The sequence below is a fragment of the Tiliqua scincoides genome, chromosome 1, assembly GCF_035046505.1.
Source record: "Tiliqua scincoides isolate rTilSci1 chromosome 1, rTilSci1.hap2, whole genome shotgun sequence".
NCBI lineage: Eukaryota > Metazoa > Chordata > Lepidosauria > Squamata > Scincidae > Tiliqua > Tiliqua scincoides.
Window position 1 is genome coordinate 35497444 of NC_089821.1, and position 22102 is coordinate 35519545.

The window sequence follows — 22102 nt, forward strand, 5'->3', positions numbered from 1 at the left end:
TACATCCAATATATTCATGCTCAATTTTATTAAATTAGAATTTTGAATTTACAAGAGGAATTGCTGGCTCTTAAAATGTTTAGTGGTACTCCTATTCAATCATCAAATAACTATACCTGAGGCCCTAATATTTATTTAATTAAAAGGTTTATATCTTACTTTATCCTAAGTTCAGTGGCATACAGCATACAATAAAAACATAATCTAAAATAACTAAAAACAAAATGTATAAATACAAGTGAACAGGTAATAATTTACCCAATAATGACCGAGTTTAACGTACTTACAAACAGGTGGCAAAAGACTATGTGGCCAAAATGCTAATGACATCTACAGAAAGGTTATTCTGAACGGTAAGCTAGGCATTTTACAAAGTAGTCAGCCTTTCTTAAGGCTGAAAAGATTAACCACTCTGTGGGCATAACCAAGGTGACGTTATCAAAATTAGTAAAAAAAAAGTACACAGAATATGACTTTTGATTGTATTTTGGACAGTCAAAAATTAGAACTCTTGCAGTTTTGTTCACTATATTAGTGGCCATATTTATTTAGTATACAATCCATTCATTTGCATTTAGAGCACACAAGATAATAACCATAGCTAAAAGGACAACATATATTGTCACTTCAAAAGGAGACAGTATCCATGATTCAATTCAATATTTTAACTTTTTATTCCTGCCCATTTTTCCTTCCTAGAAATCCTCTCTCGGAAAAGCCAGTGGAATAGAAATTCTATTGCTAAAAGTAGATGAGGGATCCATGACATAAGTCATAAAGTTCAGAAGCAGAATTATGGGGCAGCATTAGGCTATTGTTGGAAAAACCATTTGAGACATAATCAGTGATAAACCAAGAGGCAAATATAATTTCCTGCACATTTGTAGCACATTTTTTCTTAAATTAAGCCTTACTACTAATTTATAAGTGGCTCTGTAGTCAGTGGAACACTTGCAACACGTGATTGTAGTTGGACTATTTCCCCACCCCCACCCTAGTTCTGCCAGGCAGCAATAACAGGGTATTGAAAAGGTCAGAATCATTCTGCACTGTAGAAAACCACCCTTGCAATAATCACTTATGATGATTGCGACAACATGCTTTGAAATTAGTAGGATCTCTTCTGATAGCCAAATGCTTTATTTCATGACATAACAGCAACACAGCTTCAGAATTCCATGTTCTTAAAAGTTGTGCCACATGTACAAACAGGTTCTACATGCAACTATCTCTGATACTGGTTACTATCCCCTTGTTATAAAACAAGTATCAGTTCTGAAATTTGTGAGCAAAAGTTCAGACCTTGAGGCTGCAATCCTATGCACACTTACCTGGGATTAAGTCTCACTGAACATAACTGAACTTCCAAGTAATAATGCATATGATTGTGCTGTAAATTATTAGACCAGTGTTTCCCAAACTTTTTAGCACCGGGACCAACTTTTTAAAACAAAAATCTATTGCAACTCACGAGACAAAAAAATCTAGAAAAATTTTTAGGTATTAATAATTGGAAAGTCAGGGACTTCCAGGCCAGACAAAAGGCTGAAACTGGGTTCACACATAATCTACGGCATGCCAATTACTAGAGAAAATCAGAAAATGTGACATTTTTAATTTGCGAGTATGAAATAGGGGTACCTCATATCACCGATTAGCATTCCAGCTAACAATTTTCTTCTGCAAACGGGGCAAGAGTGCTTGCAAAGTTTTTTTTTTAATGTCTCAAAAACTTTTCACAATCCACCAAGAATTGGCTTATGATCCACTGATGGTTCCTGACCCACAGTTTGGGAAGCACTGTATTAGACTATGTTATTATTTTTAAAAAAATGAAATGTTTTTCTATAAAACATTTTTGGTTGGAAAAAATGCTTCATGCATCAAAATGTGTGTAGGAAGCTTGTTTTTTAGTGAGCTGAACAAGTGTTTTTAATAACTCCTATTTAACCATGTCGATGTGTTACTATTTAGACAGGCCTAGGAAGAGGATGTTTTATTCCACCTTTTCAACTTGAGTGAGGCCACCAAATCCAATTCCTTTAGGACCAAAATTCTTTGCATAGCAAACTGCAAGAGAGAGAGAGAGAAATGCCTTATATTTTAGTGGTTGTCATAAAAACATTCAAAGCTAAAACAAAGTATTCCTAAGAATATTTAGATAACGCTTCTCAATGGAAAAACTTCAAAGTGGTTTGTTTACATAGCAGAAATAAATAAATGGTTTCCTGCCTCAAAAGGGTTCACAATCTAGCAAAAGAAGCACTAGTAAATGACACTGCTGGAGTGAAACTGCAGCAATCCTAAATGCACATTTATTTGTGAGGCTGTGCACAGACAACAGATTTTCAGGAATTTGGAGGGAGGTATAGTGATGTTTGTGATTTCTTGTAGCACACAGTTATGTTTTTGGCTCTGCCATTATGATGCATGTGCTATCAGCACTTCAGGCTCATCCCTGGAAAAGCCAAAACTAGCCTCAAGAAACATGATTAGCGCTACATGTGTGAATATTTGTAGCTATCACAGACATTTATTGGGTAATATCCATTATGGGTAGCACACGCTTTTCTGCCTGCCAGTCAGTCAATCTGCTAATGAAAGGATAGATACACCCCAACATATGTACTTGTATATTTTCTGACAGCCTTTAGAAAAAACTAAAAATATAGCAAAATTTTGCCTTAGGGGGCTAATTGATAAGCTTTTCCCACCGAAGTTCTCCTCTGTCCTCACTGCTTTCTTTGTATCAAGCTTTGGAGGATCAGGGCTACTGCTATGGTAGCAGCAAGGAGGAAGGTGCTGCTTCCTATCAGAATCTCTTCTGCAGAAGCCCTGGCAGTATTCAAGGAGGTGTGTGAAGTATGATATTTAGTTTTAGTACTTTCCATTCTCTTTGCCCCCCCCCCAATCCAGACGCTCAATTTTGACACTACTACTGGTCATCTGTTTGGCAGTGTGGATGTGCTTGGACTCTGGATGATTTAGGGCATAATATAAGAGGATTAACATGACAGTGTGCTTTGACTACAGAATTTACTAATATTAGAACAAGACATTACACAAGAGACATATAAATAGCTTCCTGACTTTTTTGAATGCTGAAAATCAGCTTTGGTGACTGCAAGCAGGAGACTAGTAAGAGAGTGAGAGGCCACATCTGCTCACAATTCTGCCCCAATGCTACATTTCTACTCATGAGTCCCCTGTATATTTTCCCACGTGAAGAATGCCTTGGGGGGGGGCGACATTATTAGAAGACAATACCAGGAAGGGGAAGAGTTAAGCACTCCTTTGTTCACACTATCAACCTTTCACTGCTGCTTTTCAATTATTTTTTTTTAAGCAGAAGCCTGTATAAATATCTAGTTTGACCCCATGGCTCTAATTTTGCCAGAAATGGAGAGAGTTTGCATGAGTTGAGTACTCAGCTTTTAGATCCAATTCACACATTCATTTTCCTCTGTGCAGCTTAACTCTGGGCCATAAATGGAGAGAGGATTGTGTGAAGTAGTGGTATACAGAATGCTTTTGGTAATCACCATGTCATCCATAGCAAAAAGAGCTGCAAAGCCTTCCTGTGCACCACTCCTCCCCCCCCCCTTTGGCAGGGAACACAATTACTGTACAAAGTGATTCATTCGATTTCTCTTTCCCAAGAATACAGATACTGTTCCTCCTATCAAAGGTAAGTAAGGATTAGCAAAAATAGCAGACTTGGCTGGACCTAGAAAGAAAGCTGTGTGCTCTTTTCTCAGCATAACATTCCAGGGTAACAATTACTGCCAGGTTCTTCAGTGCTCCCAAGAGCTTGTGGGCTGACTCCTGATCCTTTGCAAAGCTGATCTGTAGGAGACTGGATAGGACACAGATTTCTTTGCCCAGCATTTTTTAGTTTTAATAAACGTTTGAATTATATTCGAGGTACTGTACCACACTTGCCTTTACAGTAAATCTCCCCATCTTTGTCTGTAACATTTGTCGATTCTAAACTCTTTCCACAGAAAGCACATCGGAAGCATGTCTTGTGCCAAGGCTGAAAAAAGAAAGCAAAAAGGAGGTAATGAAATCACAGTCAGCACAGCTGGTGCACTCCATGTTCAATTATTTGTTTAAGCCATGGTTGATAAATAATCAGCCAACAACATCACCTACACTAGCCCCATGTAATTTAACACCCTGTGTCCAAAAATGGAAGAGACCCCATGAGAGAACTCTGCACACTGGAGATATCATATGATGATACCAACTCTTCCAAATGCTGGTCTGTGCATATCACAACTGGGCCCAAGCACAGCACATCATTACTGTGCTGTAATAATTAGGAAAGTTAAGCAGGTGAAATCAATGGAATTGAAATGTGCTTTTACTCTCAGCTGGATTGTGCCCTTGGTTTGGGTACATGCCATAGCTAATGGCAAGTACAAAACACAACAAGATGAATTAGAATCTTGCTTTAAACAATTGTCTGAACACAACATCATTTTACAGTGATGTGATTAGTTTCTGACCTTTCCTCCTCCCATGATCTTCTCTGCAGCATATACCGACTTGCCACAACGAGGGCATTTGTCTACATCACCAAATTTTTTGGCAAACTTTGAAGGGTTGGTAGGTGTAGAAGGACGAGCTGGCTTTGGTGACCTGATGGCAAGAACATTAGAACATTAAGCTGGTGACTTACTTCTAGTAAGACAGTAGATCAACTGAGTAAATTAAGCAATCTCAGACATAAACAGAATTACTAGCACCACATACGTCATGGCATTCAAAATGAAGTCAAGCTTCCACCAGTGCAAATGTTTTATGTAGAGAGAGTATTAGTAGAATAACTAAGGGATGAGCTAATGTGGTCATGGTTCTTTGGAGTGAGAAATGGTAAAATGATACATTGGCTTCTACCCAAGGCAGTCAGCTCTGAGAGCTGTAATCTCTATCTTGGATAAGGAACTATAACTACTCAACCAATGGGGACAGCAAAATAATACTTTCATTGGGATTAACCAGAGTTTCTCAGTGTGGAATGAGAACTTTTAAGCTCTATAGAACTTTTCCTTGTTGGATGGTCAAAAGAATAGAAATTTTTACACCTTTTGTAAAGAGCAATCACCCCACTCCTATGAAAAAAACATTTTTCTCCCTAGAAGAAAGCTGACCGTATTCTGAGGCTGACCTACAGTCCAATCCTATCCACTTTCCTGGGAGTAAGCTCCATTGACTTTAATGAAACTTACTTCTGAGTAGACATGCATAGGATTGGGCTGCTAGAAAGCAGCCATCACTTTCCCCATTCTGACCAGAGCTCATGATCACATATTGCCTTCCACTTTCTTATGTAAACTGGAATCTCATGATTGCCTGGAGAACAGTAGCCTTGATGGAAACCTAGCTCCCACCTTCTCATTGGTCCAGTTGTTCACTTGACCTGGGAGCAGAAAGTGTGAACATCAATTCATTTAAAATTTAAACACCATTCACGTAGATTAGAATTCCTACTTTGTCTGCATGAGCATGTCATAAAGGAAGATGATGCAAATCCACCCTTTTACTGCTCCTGATCGTATGGAGGCAACAATGGTATAAAAGCAATGAGTAATTTGTTTTAAGTAATCTAAAGCGTGTGTCCTCACAGAGACTTCTAAGCATCTCAGCCAAAGGAAATTACGAGGACAGCTGGTTTCAATACAGTTAATAGAGTTGACTCTGTTAACAATAGAGTTAAATACAGTCAAAAAGCAGCATACTGCATGTAGTGTAGAATCAATCCAATGTAAAAACATAAACTAAAAGGTTACATGAAAGCACTCTGAAGCTGAAATCCCAACATGAAAGCCATGCACTGCAACATAATTTGTGTACCTAAAACTACAAAGGAAAAAGGAGCTTAAAAACTGTCTCTTTGTCCCTTCCTTGCTGAAACCTGTTGCAATTTTGAGATAGCTAGCCGAAAAGGCTAGCGGCTTGGCTTCATTGATTATTCTTTCTGCTTTCATTGTTGAGCTGTAGCAGGTGGTAGAGCATATTAAAAAAAAAAAAAAACACCTTCAAAAAACCTCATCTGTTTGCAAGGTCAGATAGTGGGCAGGGTGGAGAAGGAATAAGTGCCCTAAAGATCGATCTGATAGTTAGATTCCAAACATGTGATTCAGAAATCAGAATTCCCTGGCATCAATAGCACATGATGATAGATAAATACCTGCTCTGAGCCCTTTTTCATTGTGCTGTATATCTGTTGATAAGATTAATAATCACAGCTACACTAGATTTGTTACAGGATGGGCAAGTTTTAACTTTCCCCCCCCCCATACCAGGGCTTTTCAAACTGGGGCATGGGCCCTGGCCTCTGCCCCCTTAAGGGGGGGCAGCCAGGAGGCAGGTAGGAGGCAGCTGCAGGGGCTTGGGTGCACTTACCAGAGCTTCCTGCAACCTCCCGGGGGGGGGTGCAAGGAGCCCTGCGCAACTGTCTGCAGGGCTCCCTGATGCTTTAGAAGTGAAAGTGGAGTGATAGCACTCTGCCTCCACTAAACCGGAAGTGGAGCGCAATCGCTCCACTTTCACTTTTGCCACTTTGGGGAGCCTTGCAGACTGTCGCACAGGGTTCCCCACACCCTCGGGAGGCTGCAGGAGGCTCTGGTAAGTGCACCCAAGCCCCTGCAGCCCCCTGAGCGACACGATCCTGGGGATCAGGCTACTGCCTTCCCTCCACCCCTGCTGCCTCCCCCCTGCCCCAGCAAGGACTTACAGCGGTCTTTAAGCTCCCTGAGAGTTTGCCCGCTGCCCTAAACTATATAATATTTCAAGTCAAATTTTAAAAAGCAATACTTCTGGAGGAAATTACCCTCTTTGACAAGAGTAAACAATTCCCTTAAAAGAGATTGCATCAACCTTGCATCATGGATTCTGGGACTTCATCCAGAATCCCTTTTGAGATTAGGATTGAGACTAGTGTGGTTCCATGGACTGTGTGAGTTCAGACCTTACAGCTCCTGTCAAACACAGAAGGGAATGCAGTATAGTCAATTCTGACACCTATTCCCTATGAGCTGAAAAGAGGTTCATTGAGTGGCTTTATATAATATAAACACTTCACTGGAAAATCAATCATATCTGCAACCCAAGATTATAATTAGGAAGCAAAACAAGGGGAACAATTTGATGGGTTCCTGTGATTAGAAGGCAGTGAGGAACATCTACTGGTCATTTCTTGTGTACATGGTTAGGGTATCTCATTCTCCCACACAAGTTACCCTGAAGATCATGGTGATGGTGTGGCCTCAACACAAAATTCCTGCCCACTCCCTCATAAGAACATAAGAACAGCCCCACTGGATCAGGCCATAGGCTCATCTAGTCCTGCTTCCTGTATCTCACAGCGGCCCACCAAATGCCCCAGGGAGCACACCAGATAACAAGAGACCTCATCCTGGTGCCCTCCCCTGCATCCACTGTCTTTTTACCTTTGAAGTGTCTGCCTTGCAATTCTCCCCTCTCACTCTGTGTTTCTCTTACACGCCTATATTGCCCTCAGGGCTCCCTCTCAGGTTTCATTTTCAGGCTTTCTGGCTCCATCCCTGCATCCAGCTCCAGCTCCTCCAATCTAGTTCCAGTAGGGATCTGTGATTTTGTGAATTAGACCAATTCTGAGGTCTGGTATTGTGACTCATTCCCCCCACCAACAAAGGCTTGGCAAGGCAATGAACCAAAAGTGGTCTTCTTATCAGTCACTTAAAATGCACAATTCCTTCAATTCTGACTACATGCTGAACTGCCACACAAAGGGCTGGTTCAAGTCCTCCTTGTGCTTGAGACAGCATGCCAAATGCTGCCCTCCTTCACTTGGTGATGTGCCAGATTCTACACCTCCCACTCCCTGGTTAGGAAATTGAAAGAGTAGAAAATAGACGTGTGTAGGAGAGGAGAGTGGTGAGTTAGAGAAGCATTCTCTAGCACACCACTCTCATTCCCTCCACCCTTCACCTTCTGCTCCACCCCACTTCTTCTCCAGTCCAGGAATACCTATAACATGCCACAAATTGGCATGCTATACTTGGAAGTAAGTCCTATTGATTTCCAAGCATTCCTCAGAATAATTTCCTTAGAACCACAACTTTGGGCATTATTTATTTCAACACCAGTTGAAAGCGCCCTACGGGTAGACCACAGCTGTAACACAAGGATATCTGCAAGAGGGATCTGAAAGCCTTAGGAATGAACCTCAATAGATGGGAAACCTTGGCCTCTGGGCATTCTGCTTGGAGGCAGGCTGTGCAGCATGGCCTTTCCCAGTCTGAAGAGACACTTAGCCAACAGACTGAGACAAAGAGGCAAAGAAGGAAGGTCCATAGCCAGGGAGACAGACCAGGGACACACTACACTTGCTCTCAGTGTGGAAGGGATTGTCACTCCTGAATCGGCCTTTTCAGCCACACTAGACACTGTGCCAGAGCCACCATTCAGAGCGCGATACCATAGTCTTTCGAGACTGAAGGTTGACAACAACTCCTATTTCAACACATAATGATAATCTCAATCTGGAATTAACAGAATTTTAAAAAAATTTCACCATCAAAATGGTGAGATTCCAAATTTTAATGAGTTGCCATTGTAAAATATTATAATAATATGCATTGTCTTTATATTATAATGAATCCAGAATTCTGCAAAAGAAGTAGTAACCATCAAGAGCAGATTTCCTGACTGCAGGCCTGCCTCCCCCAACTCTATTCCCCCCAACAGCACATTCTATTGCTATATTGTAGTATGAATAACATTTTGGTACCATGAGCTTGCTTTCATCATTGTACTGAGAACATATCCCTTTGATTGTACCCCTCTTAATGAGTTCCAATTGCTGAGCATTTCAAAGTCTGTGGTAATAAGTAAAGCAAAGGTTCTTTTTGTAGCAAAATTGCCCACTAGAATAAGAAGTAATTTTAAAGAAAGTCTCTGCTGAGACCCAACGTCATTAGAAGTGGCAAAAATGATTAGTTCTATTGAAGAAAAAAGTCTACAGATAAGTATATTCTATTGCTTCCCCTGTGTGTTGTTATGGTAACTGAATGAAGTGTCTTGATGTAATGGAGATTATAATTATCAAGCAAACTTAAGAATTTTACTCACTGCTGTAGATTCAGCCCAAGATGCTCTCCGGTGTCTGTACTGAGGCAACCTGCACCTTGTCCAAAGCCAACTCCTTTGGGTCCATATTTCCGCCCGTAACAGGTTTTGCAATAGATTTCTGATTCATGAGCTGCTACTGTCGTACTGTCCAGAGCTTTTCGGCAAGCCACTGGAAAGAAGGCAAATGCATATAAGAGCATTTTATGTTAATCTCCATATTACTACACATTGGGATTCCTTGGGAGAACATGTGACTAGCGGGTTCCATTCAGGAGCGCATCCTGAATAGAAAAGATAGCAGGGCTCAAATCTACTTGGAAATTCCTTCAAGTACTGTATTCATAAAAATTACATATTATTACTAAGGTATGATAGAAATTAACAGCCCAATCCTATCCTCCCCCCTCCCCCAACTGATGTGGCTGTGCCAAAAAGGCTTGCACTACATCCTGTGGGGGACAGGCAGATCTGAAGGCTTGGGAGAGATAAGGAAAAAGGGGTGTGTTAGGATGGGAGGAAGGGGTGAAATACTGGCACAAATCATGCGTGCCGTCACACAGCTCTCCTGTTTTGATCTCTCCCCCTGCCCTCCCTGTTCCACTCCATTCCGTTCTCCATCTGCTCCGTTCTGCCCTCCGCCCCACTGCTGTCTTAGGGCCCAGTCCTATCCAACTTTTCAGCACCGGTGCAGCCATAATGCAGCCCTGAGATAAGGGAACAAATGTTCCTGTACCTTGAGGAGGTCTCTGTGACTGCCTCCCCCCACAGGATACAGCGCACGCCCCATTGGCACAGCTGCACTGGCACTGGAAAACTGGATAGGATTGGGCCCTCACCTGGTCTAGCAGGTGCTGAAGGGTTGGTCAGCAGAGCTGTGATGCTGCAGCCCTTATAAATGGCCGCTGACGGAGCGCTGCACACTCCATTGGCAGCAGTAGTGATTTATGCTGTCATAAAAGGCTCTGCTTGACAGCTCAATCCTGCATAGTGTAAAATACCACATTCCCTCTGGAGATGCTGGTTACAAAATGAAAGAAAGCCTATGCCAATATGTCATTGCTGGGTTTGGGATCCAGTTCTAAAAATTTGCTGAACTCTTTTTGCTGGCTATTGAAATCGGAGGGAAAAAAAATTATGTTCCTAAAATTAAAACCAATAAAACATGAAGCTCCTGTAAATTTGAGAAGCTGGTCCTTCTCTGCTCTGCATTCTCATTTGCAAGGAAGTGATAATTAGGTTGACAGTGGGTGTTAAGGGATGATGGAAACTCCAGCGACAGATCAAGTGCTTCTATTTCTGGGCCCTTTGGGACAGAGTATCTGTTTGCCACAACAGATGGAGCAAAAGCCCTTGAAGTGCTATTGTTGAGATTGCGCCGAGATCTGTCAATCTGCTAGCAGAGGCAGCCCGGCCGTCACAAAGTAGTTTGGGGTTTACAAATTGCGATCTGCCACATGCCCACCACAGATGTGCTTTAAGTAGAAGCCAACAGGGAAGCGCAGGAGATAAAGAGAATAAACCACATGTGAGGTAGTCTCTCTCAAGTCGGTCAGAGGTCAGGTGATAATAGGTGGTTTGTGACGGAGCAACATTGTTTGCTTTTCAGTCTGCAGCAAGATAAAACGCCATGTTGTTCAGGTGCAACTGGGATGAACAGGAGGGAAGAATGGTAACGTATTATTTGATGTGACAAAGTGGACTAATGCGACTGATGTTTTGCCTGAACTCATCATAAAGCATCCCAAACTACTGTATTTCATCAGGTGAAAAGGGTGGCTTTGGAATTGGTGACAGCTGTTTGAGAACAGGCTGATATCATGGAAATGGGGTTTAAAGTGTCCTCTTCCCAGAGTTTTGTAAAACTTGATGCGTGTTTCATCCAATCGCTTCTACAGGTTGTTGGCTTCTATGATGTGTTGGCTGAAAATGGATTTTAACAACTGTGGTAACAAATTAAGGCACTGTGAATGCTCCCACTTGTACTGAGATGACAAAGGATTTTAATCCTGCTTGGAAAAGAATTCATAGACAAGCAGGAGTAAACTTTTGGCTTCTTTCTTTGAAGTTTCCAGGAGATCGGAAACCACAAACACCTCCTTTCATTAACTGTGGAAGTCCTCCTATATCATCTGGAGACCCTTGGAGTGAGAAGGTCCTTTACCTCCCCCCCCCCATGCAGCCACACCAAAGAGAATCATGCTGTACCCGGTGGGTATGTGTGTGGTGGATCAGGAAGCTTTAGAGAGGAAAGGGGAGCTATTTGTTTACATCTCCATAAGTTCTTCATTCCAAAACAGACTTCCTGTGCCAGCTCTATAGCTGTCGCAAGCCCAAGGAGAAGAAAGGGGTAGGGAAGCTGTGAAAAGACGGGATAGGATCTGGTGCACACAATTGCCACTGGATTCACTCTCTCCCATGGCCTCCCTGCTCCCCATTCCTCCCCCTCCACACCTGGTTTCCCTCCTTTTCTGCCCACCCAGCCCCTGCCGCTGCCTTACCTTCGGTGGGTGTGGCAAGGTCTGGCAACGCTGTGCACTCCATTGGCAGTCATTTTACAACAGCAGAAGGCTCTTCTACTGTTGTAATGCCTTGCTTCTGACAGCACCATCTAGGATTGGGCTGTAAGTCAGTTCCCCAGTGGGGTAACCAAGTTAGAGGCAAAAGGATCATGGCAAGAAATGAAATTGTCAGCAGACCACTCTAGCATCTAGTCCATCTAGTCCATCACCCCTCACTGTTGGCTCAAAGTGAACCTGCAGGAAAACTAACTGCTGATCAATGTTTGAGAAGCAGGTTGGCCACCTAATGTTTAACCATGAATTCACTACCTTGTAATTGAAAACCATCACTCCTTCTCCTAGTGGTAAAGAAATATTTTCTTCTGTCTGTCCTAACTCTCCCAACACTCAATTTTAGTGGATGTCCCCTGGTTCTGGTGTTTTATGTGAGAGGGAAAAGAGCATCTCTCTATCCACTCTGTCCATCCCCTGCATGATTTTGTATGTCTCAATCATGTCCCCGTCCGTCCGTCCGTCCCCGGCACCTTTTTTAATACTGCATATTAGCAGTAAGTATATATGAAATGCACTCAAATATGACTATTTGGTGAAACCAGTGGTGTAGCTAGAGGGGGTACAAAGTATTAAGTTTTGCAGGGAGCCTCACCACAATATGCACAGAGCCTCTCCCCTTCTCCTTTGCAGCCATTCCAGGTGGTAGAAGCAAAATGGAGGTGTAAAATGGCCTGGAATGGCTCCAAAGGGAAGGGGGAGGGACCCCTTGCATGCTGTGGTGAGGCTCCCTGCAAAACTTAGTGCTTTGCACCCCCTCTAGCTATGCCACTGAGTGAATCAAAACAGCTCACTTACTGCAGTGGAAGCAGGTCTTGTGAAAACTTCTGCCATTACACTGGATTTCTTCAGCATGATACACTGTCTTGTCACAGGCACCACATTTGGCTCCGCCTCCCCAGTTGGGCATCCTTGAACCTTTTGATTGTCTTGAGATGTCACCTTTAAACCCAAAAGCAGATCAGGCAGAAAGGGCAGGAATTATCTTTAGTGGTATACTATAAATGTAAACGTTCTTAGTCTGTATTATGCTAATACATTTTTCTAAGTGTAACATTTTTTACTGGTCAACCATTCCTTAGCAATGCAACTGCACATGTAATGGAGTAGAAAGACAGAGAGAGAGAGAGAGAGAGAGAGAGAGAGAGAGAGAGAGACTGGTTTTACCTGCATGCCTAAAGCTTGCCCTTGTTGGTTTGCTGTTGTAGTGTTTGTGCTGGAGAGAAAAACAACAGTGGCGATCCTGGCCCCTGGCCACCTGGGACCATGACCACAAAAAGCTCCACTCCCCTCTGGTTCTGCCCACTGCCTCCCTTCTAGAGGCTTTCAGAGGGCCGGAGAGGTTGTCCATGGCCTTCCTGATCCTCTGAAGGCCTTGTAAGACCCATGGAGTGCAAAAATATCACTTCCAGTTACTTGAGGAAACCAGAAGTGATGTTTTTATGCCCTTAGAAGGGACACACACACACACACACACACACACACACACACACACAGAGAACTTAAGATAGGGGATTGAGTCTCTTCAAGTCATGACTGTTCTGAGTCACTGGCCCCAAGTTGCAAGTCAAGTCGGAGTCAGTGACATTCATGACTCGAGTCAACTCATCAAAAACAGTGTTTTGTACGACTTGAGTCATTTAAAGTCAAGTGCCCATCCCTGATAACAATTTACATTCTTTGGGTTGTTTACACACACATACAGAGGATTCTGCCTATGTGCCAAGCAAGGTTGGGAGGACAGATTAATTTTTTTCAGACCGTTGAGTTGTGAGTTGGGACATGAGCAGGCAGGAGATTTAGGAGCCACTCTGGGTAACCCTTGGAGCGACCAGTAACTTTGAAGTGAACTTCTGCCCTGGTATAGAAGAAAAATCACAGCAGGTGCAGTCATCAAATATTGGGAACAAAGGAGACACCCCACCAAATTAAATTCTGCCATAGTCAGTGCAACTCATCAAGGTCTCAGGTTCTGGCAGTTCTTGTAACCAGTTGCTATCTCTCCTTGTTACTATGACCATCTCCTGAGCTATTTGCCTGTGATCATATCTTTGGTTCTCAGGCTGCAACTTGCTCCTTCTGAGTGTTTCACTTTCATATGGTATTTGCATGCCACTCCCACAGAGATTGACTATTGCTGAACCTCTTGGATTTACCCCCATGCTGAGAAGAAAGTAGCATCTCTAATTAAGCCAATACGATGAATTCTGCCTTTGAAAAGGGCACAACATCCCACTGTTTCTGCCCAGGAGGTGGCTTGCTCAATTCTAAAACCATTTGTATCATTTCAAATAATCACTGGGTAATTTTACACCAAACCACTGCAGAAATAGGGGGTCCATCCAGCAGCAGTTCCAGCAGCAAATCACAGGTAAATTGCTAGCACGTATATCCCTTTGACAGTGGCTTGGGAGGACTGTCTACATTTTTGAAAGATCCAGTGGGCAGTATTTGGTCCATATTCTCAGCTGTTTCATATTTCAAGCTTAACTCCTTTCCTGCTGTAGTTATGTCTTCTCACTTATTTCCCTAGAGCAGATGCTATTTTATCACAGCTTGCCATGAGGTGTTGCTCAGCGACAGAAGCTAAAAAGAAATTTTTCCACACTGGCGGAGTAAGGCAACACAACTGATTGTGATGATGGACTGAAGAATTATTTCACAGGCACAAAGCATGCCACTGAGATACATATCACTTAAGAGGGCCAGTCACACATTATGTTATACACCTATACAATCTGTGCTCAGTGTATACAGATTCGCTGGCTGCGAGTCATGGACTCTTCGCTCACAACAGGAGAGGAAACTGAGCGCTTTCCACATGCGCTGCCTCCGACGCATCCTCGGCATCACCTGGCAGGACAAAGTTCCAAACAACACAGTCCTGGAACGTGCTGGAATCCCTAGCGTGTATGCACTGCTGAAACAGAGACACCTGCGTTGGCTCGGTCATGTTGTGAGAATGGATGATGGCCGGATTCCAAAGGATCTCCTCTATGGAGAACTCGTGCAAGGAAAGCGCCCTACAGGTAGACCACAGCTGCGATACAAGGACATCTGCAAGAGGGATCTGAAGGCCTTAGGGATGGACCTCAACAAGTGGGAAACCCTGGCCTCTGAGCGGCCCGCTTGGAGGCAGGCTGTGCAGCATGGCCTTTCCCAGTTTGAAGAGACACTTGGCCAATAGTCTGAGGCTAAGAGGCAAAGAAGGAAGGCCCATAGCCAGGGAGACAGACCAGGGACAGACTGCACTTGCTCCCGGTGTGGAAGGGATTGTCACTCCCGGATTGGCCTTTTCAGCCACACTAGACGCTGTGCCAGAACCACCTTTCAGAGCACGATACCATAGTCTTTCGAGACTGAAGGTTGCCAATACAGTACACAGATAGTTTATTTCTGTGCGTATATTGTTCACACATTATGTTCAGTGGATATACAACAGTACTCACAGTCTATGCCAGGCACATGAGGGGTCCAGCATATACCACATGAGGGGTCACACAAAAACATGTGCACATGTACAGACAGCTCTTATGCATGCCCAATGTAAATGTGTGAATAGTCCCCAAAGCTTGTCCTTTAATGATCCACCGTGAAATGTGTGAATTGCCCTCTTGGAAAAGTTCTGACTTTTGAGTGTGCCTGACACTATAGCCCACCACTCTCCTCTCCTCCTCACTTCCTCTCTGTTCTCCTGTTCCTTTTTGAATCCAGAGAGCAGGAGGCAGAGGCGGCTGTCATGCTGCCAGGTAATGAGGTGGCATTTGGTGTCACCTCAGGTTCTGGGAAGTCATGAGCTGGCCGTGCCTACTTAAGATAGATAATACAGTAAAGTGAAATACAGAGAGATACAATCACAGTTGGCTAGGAAATGGACACTGGTGGCAAAGGTTGACAGAGAGCTCAAGCCCGGCAACCGTGAGCAGGTGCCTCGTCACTGGCTCGTATTTCAGAGGTGCCAGAGAATCTAGGAGGAGCCTAGCAAGAGTCTTGGTGTCTCTGACTCACATTATCTACACGGATCAAAATGTTAGCGTGACATTAGCACATCACATTATCATTTATCAGGTTGTTTGGAACTCCTGACTCAACCATTAACCTTTTAGTAGGCCAGTCACTTTCCTATTATAGTTTTCGTCAAAGATAGTGCTGTTCAGTTTGTCCCAGTGGTATGAGACAAAAACTCTTAGCTGAGTCAAAGGATTGCAGATTATGAAGAGTTTTGTACACTGCTGCGCTAATAGAATGGCCATCTAGATGTCAAAAATAAGTTTTATCAGGCACTTGCCCACTAGCCAAGCGTTAGTTGCCAAAAGACTGACTGGGCTAGTTATGAAGCCAAAGCATCGAGCCTTGTAATCCAATATCGTCTACCATTTAGATCCATTTCAGTCTGGCTTTTTGACAAGTTTTGGAAGCAAATTGCTTTGGCAGCCCTGATTGATGATATAGACCAGTGGTTCCCAACATTTAAGAGCCCATGGATCACTGAGGAAAAAATTGAAATTTTCATGGACCACATGTGTCTGTGGGGAGTCTGGTCTCTGCTCTCTCTGGTGGTCTGTTTCCCAAGCGCTCTCCCATGGACTATCAGAGAGGACAGAGAATGGACTCTCCTCAGCCACAGCTGACATTTCAATGATTGTGACTGAGGGCAGTACATTCTCTGCTCTCTTTGGTGGTCTGAGGGAGATTGCTTGCTTGGCAAGACACTGGAAGTATTCAAAGTGTTGTTTTTCCTGCGACTTCGCAGACCACTTCTCAGGGTCTTGCAGACCACAAGGGTCTTGTGGTCTCACTTCTCAGGGTCTTGCATGGACCACAGGTTGGGAACCAGTGATATAGAGAATATAGACAGAGGAATTGCAACTCTGTTGATTCTCTGGACTTCTTTGCAACTTTAAGTACCATCATCTATGGCAGGGGTGTCCAAACTTTTTGGCAGGAGGGCCATATCATCTCTCAGTTTTGGGGGCTGGGAAAAGAATTAATTTATATTTAAAATTTACATAAATTTACATAAATGAATATATTAGAGATGGAACTTATCTGAAAGAATGAAGGTCTCACAATGGCTCAAGGCCTATAAAAGACCTTGCACAAAGCAAGGCCAGCCTTTCTTTTGCAGCCACTGCTGCTTCCCAGACATGAAATAGCAAGCCACAGAGGGATCCCTCAGCACGCAGCTTGCACAAGAGGTCAGTCAGCCCTTGCACTGAGAGTAGTTGCATCGGGCCAGCGTAGGCTCCAGTAAGTCTCCAGAGGGTCAGAAGCTCATTGGAGACAGGGGTTTCCCTGCAGGTTGGATTGGGGGTCCCCAAGGGCTGCAAATGGCCCCTGGGCCAGGGTTTAGGCACCTCGATCTCTAGTATCTGACTTCTGATACTGACCCTGCTTGAATGCCAGCTATGACAGGAAAGCAACGTATATTAAAAATAAATAAATGCATAAATAAATATTATAACTGGTAGCAGCTCTCCAAGGTCACAAGCAAATGCCTTTGCTGCTGCCTCAAATCCTTTTATATGGAGATACTGAGATACAGAGTGTTAAACCCAGAGTGTGGCTTCAGCATGCCACAGCACTTATTGTATCACAGCACACTCACTGCTACAGAAATAGCCGTGTGTAAGGTGCCCATAGGGCTATTTCTTGATTCAGCTAGGCATAAGATGCCTTTGTAGCAATTTGTTGCATCTATAGCCACATCTAAAGGACTTGGTAGATTCAAAACTACCTGAGCAGGACTGTCAGGACTGTCAATGTTCGCCAGTAAACCTCTTCCTATTACAGGGTGCTTGTGAACTTCTTGCCATTAGACCTTTGAAAGGGCGGTTTTTGTCTGAGATTATTGATAGTAACATTGTCATGCCTTTTCCATGCTCTTCATCACCACTGAATCAAATGTCAGCAGGCTGAGTCAAAGCAGCAAAGCCTGCAGCTGGCTATCTCTGTGAACAGGTGGAAGGTCCATTTGGGAGCAAGGAGTTGGAAGACCACACAGAGAAAACCAGCCAGGCTCTTCTACTTCCTAGGAACTGCTTCTTGCTCTATGGGTTAATGCAGTGGTTCTCACACATTTAGCACCGGGACCCACTTTTTAGAATGAGAATCTGTCAGGACCCACCGGAAATGATACCATGACCAGAAGTGACATCATCAAGCAGTAAAATTTTTAACTACCTTAGGCTGCAATCCTACCCACACTTACCCAAGAGTAAGTCCCATTTATTATCATTATTAAAAGAATATACATAGTAGCTTGTTAAAAGTACAGGTCTATAACACTTCCCAAAATGCAGTAACATACTTGTAGCATGAAGTCTAATATATTAAAAATAAAATATTGAAATGAATGGGAATCCACCTGAAATTGGCTCCTGACCTGAAATATTTGGCTGACCTGAAAAAATTGGCTCCTGAAATATTGAAATGAATGGGGAACCACCTGAAATTGGCTCCTGACCCACAGTTTGAGAAACACTGGGTTAACGTGTTTCATTCTTTTGCAGCATGAGTTCATGGGGCAGGACACAGGAAACTGCATCATCATTGGGTGACGTGCTTAATTTATGACATTTGATTATACTGTAATTTTAGCAAAGTACAGGATCATTTATTCAGGAACCCCGGAATCCCTCTGTGATCCTCACCCACTGGCTGATTGACCTAGAGCAGGATGAGGGGGCTGCCAGCTTGACACGAAGGCTCCTGACTCTGGCTTCATTACAAAGTACTGGCCAGCTGGGAGTCAGGGAAGGAGCAGGACAAACCACCAAAGCCACAGCTGCCAGCAATTGGGCAGAAGAGTGGCAGGAGCAGAGTGGCGGAGGGATAAAAGGAAGAGAGGGCAACAGAAGGAAGAGGATGACAGAGAGCTAAAGCAAGAGGATGCGGATACTGAACAGCAAGGGAAGGCAGTCCAGAGGGATAAGCAGGAGGTCCAGAACACAGAAGACAGTGCAAAAGGAACCCAAAAAACCAACATCACTGGAGAAAGAAACTAGTGGTTAGTCTGGCTACCGGGGGGGGGGGGGCAAAGAGCAGCCCTGAGCGAGCCGCGAACCAGGAGAGGCCCAGGACCAGCTCCAGCAAAACTAGCCATGACACCATTTCCTCCACCACACTGGAGCCTCTTTGCCCTTCCCAAAAGGCAGTCCTGAGAAATAGGCAAGGGTTTTGAAGAAGGGCAGACTCCACCAAAATTGGATGGAAGCATTTTGCACATGGGGAGGTTCTACTTGTGCAAAGTGCCTTTATTACATGTAATGGTAGCCTATACTCACCCAGATGGTAAGCTAATTGCCTGTATTGTCCTAAAATGCCCTGCTTCAGAGAAAATCTGTGAAGGTGTTGTCCACCCCATGTGCCAGACAACTGGCTTAGCAAGTGCTTACACGTGCACAGTGGTAATTGGTTGTCAAGCCCATTCATGGCAGGAAGAATCTCCAAATCTACAGTGTTTCTTGATTCATTGTTGTGTGAATTCCACTACAATTCCAACTCCCCAATTCTAGCACAGAAATTCAGTTATAAGAAATGTTTCACCTATTGGATTTCTGGTGATTGTTGAGCACTAGAAAGACACAGGGCATTAAAACAAAGCAAAACAGTACATAGAAAGTCAACTCTCTTAAGATTCCAGCCAGGAATGTGAGTCATCAAATCCATCCTAATAATGCTGTGATCATAACTTCCATTTCAGATTTGATAACTGTTACTCTTGTAACTTTGAGGTTAGATGACCTCAATAGCCTGAAAGCTACCTTCCATTACAGTCTGAAAGAGGCAAACAGCACAAAACATCTTTTTAGATTGTGGGATCCATGCCACATGAATGGTGCAATATCATTATTGTCATTCCGAGTGTTCAATTGATTTCCTAGGAATTTATTTCCAAGAAGGTAATTTCAGCTTTCAACTCATGTTACTCTGCACAACTGGAAAAAAAAAGTGATACGGCCACTGCAAGAACTCAGGACTTCACAACTCAGACTCGAAACACACCTACCATGCTACGTTTGATATTAATTAATAATGCAATATTTACCTACTCACGTAACATGATCAAAGTCCACTTTCCAGAAAGAAAACATTGACCTGTAATATGACTAATTTATACAAATAATGTCTTCAGATTTGACAAATATAAATATGTCTTTGCATGTCTTTGATCCTTCATACAAATGTTGAATGTCAGTAGTGAAATTCCACAAAGAAGATCTTTCAACATATATTGACTTAGGAATGCTGCTGATATACCCTATAGGTAACTTTGCATTTCAAGCAGAGTTTGAAATTATTTGACTAGCTTACAAAAAGCAAAAAAGGGTGAAATTGTTTTTCCTTACTATTTCACGTGAAATAAGTTGATTTATTGCCTGTCGTAGAAGACCACAAAATGTTCCATACACTAACAGGCTCGTGTGTTATCAGTGCAATTAAAAACGTGATCCCATCTAAAAATTAACAGCCTCTTTGGATGAAAATTAAACATCTGCAGGTTGTAAATTGTTCTGGTTTTCAAATCACAACTAGAGCTACAAATGTTCCATTTAGCAACAACTGTCAACGCTGTGTAACATCTAAAGGTATGTTTCCTGGGCTGTGCTACATTTTAAAAATCTTGTTCACACCTTTTGGACATCAAGATACAAACACTTCCTCATATAATTTACACTAACATTGCAGATTGAGTCTTGCTAAAATAGCTGAGGTGGTTTTCTCTTAAATGGAAGAAAAATACAGAGAAAACTCATAAACGTGGACAGAGCCAGTCCATAAAATATTAATCACAAGTGTGTCTGGGAGAAAACAGCAGACTCCCAGAAACTTGGAATAAAGAACTCTTCTTGTGCTCTGTGCTACCCTCAGTCACTGAACTATAGGAATAGGTTTCTTTGTGAAAACAGAACCCCAGGGAGCTCCTTAGTAAATACGTTTCAGTAGACAGAGCCACTTGATGCTTTTTTCATCAGTACCTACCAGAAAAAGCTTTATCTTCCTGTCTTCTGTATCTTGCTGAAGAGTCTGACCCAGGTGGATACTACTGTCTTTAAATACTTCCATGTAATTACCAGCATTGGCTAGGAAAGGGCGAGGGGAGAAGTACAGAATGCTTGTGTTGGGGGGGGGGGGGGAAGAGTACGTGAGCAATGCTACTGCTATCAGTTGCCTTAAAATAACTTGTGACAAAGCCTTGGATTGCGTTCCAGTTATGAGTATGTTACAGAACAATTCAGACCCCTCAGATTACACCCAGAAGGCCTTTGAAAATGCCGTTGCCTAGATAGAAATTAAATAAATCAATATGTCACAGGACCTGGGTTGGTTGAGAAGTGAATTCTCATTGAATCTTTAAAAATAAAATTAAGGATGGAAACAAGCACACTGATCAACTATGCAAGAGGTGATAAGATGGGATAGAATGGGGTGAGGGCTCCAAGCCTTGATGAATCACCTTTCACTGGAAATAGACTTTACATAAATGGAAAGTCACCCACAGATTCATTTCTCACTTCATCTTGGGTGATCTGCAATTCAGGAATGCTACAAATTAAAGTAAAATAGTAGTTTCAGTTGGTCAGCTGTCACCCTGGCAGTTGGGGCTCATCACTCTTGCTGAGGTGTCATGCCCTTAGTTCAGCTGAGGACTGGCAGAATGGCATGTTGCTTTAATCTTGAAAAACAAGGTTAGGAGCAACTGTATCGATCTAGTGAAAAAACCCGGTTTCTCCTTACACCTAGTAGGAAAGTGGATTACATTAAAAATGTAGCTAAACACATGCAGTTCCAGCACCAGCAATTCCATTCTAAGCACCAGCAATTCCATTCTCAGTTAAAGAACATTTAAGTAGATTGTGGGATCCAGTCTTCATGCAGTACCTGACCATTTTGAATGGGGGGGGGGGATAGGCCCTTCAGACAAAAAAATATGGGAACCACTTATCCCAGTGATTTTCAACTGTTTTCATCTGACAGCATACTGACAAGGTGTTAAAATTGTGAAGTCACACCACACCATTTTTTGACAATTTACAAGCCACACCATGCCACTGGTGGGGGGCTCACATCCCCCAATGGCCCTACTAATAAATGACCCTCCCACAAATGCCTGTGGCACACCTGTGAATCCTTCACAGTACACTAATGTGGCGCAGCACAGTGGTCGAAGAGCACTGACTTATCCATATACTGGAATGAGATACTTAAAGGATACAAAACGTTGGGCCACGCATTGTTATTGGCTCATGAGTGTTGAAATGTGCAATGCATATTTAGTTTTGTTAATTATAAAAACAATGAGAACGTCTAAATCAATTTATAAGAGCGTTCTGGTGCCTATTAACTACTTACCTCTTCTGCAGTTTACCAACCCCACTCCCTTGATCATTCGCTCTTGCTAACTCTGG

The 22102-nt window shown here is 43.0% G+C and overlaps 1 protein-coding gene across 1 annotated transcript; it reads right to left on the reverse strand.

Annotated features, from left to right (window-relative positions):
* Window positions 1-9: 9 nt before the first annotated feature.
* Window positions 10-20812, reverse strand: CSRP3 (cysteine and glycine rich protein 3). The gene is made up of 6 exons (XM_066636753.1): window positions 20676-20812; window positions 12489-12632; window positions 9121-9289; window positions 4512-4644; window positions 3943-4036; window positions 10-2070 (listed from the first exon to the last, which is right to left on the reverse strand). Exons 2-6 carry the CDS (start codon window positions 12598-12600, stop codon window positions 1997-1999), a joined length of 582 nt encoding a protein of 193 aa, XP_066492850.1. The 5' UTR covers window positions 12601-12632; window positions 20676-20812; the 3' UTR covers window positions 10-1996.
* Window positions 20813-22102: the final 1290 nt, after the last annotated feature.

Bases quoted from the DNA above. Each gene is read 5' to 3' on its own strand.
- CSRP3 (XM_066636753.1), bottom strand. From the start codon at position 12,600: ATGCCCAACTGGGGAGGCGGAGCCAAATGTGGTGCCTGTGACAAGACA. The intron at 9,290-12,488 runs GTAAGTGAGCTG...CCTTCTTTCCAG, and splicing joins CAAGACCTGCTTCCACTGCA to TGGCTTGCCGAAAAGCTCTG. The intron at 2,071-3,942 runs GCAAGTGTGGTA...TCTCTCTTGCAG, and splicing joins TGGGGAGATTTACTGTAAAG to TTTGCTATGCAAAGAATTTT.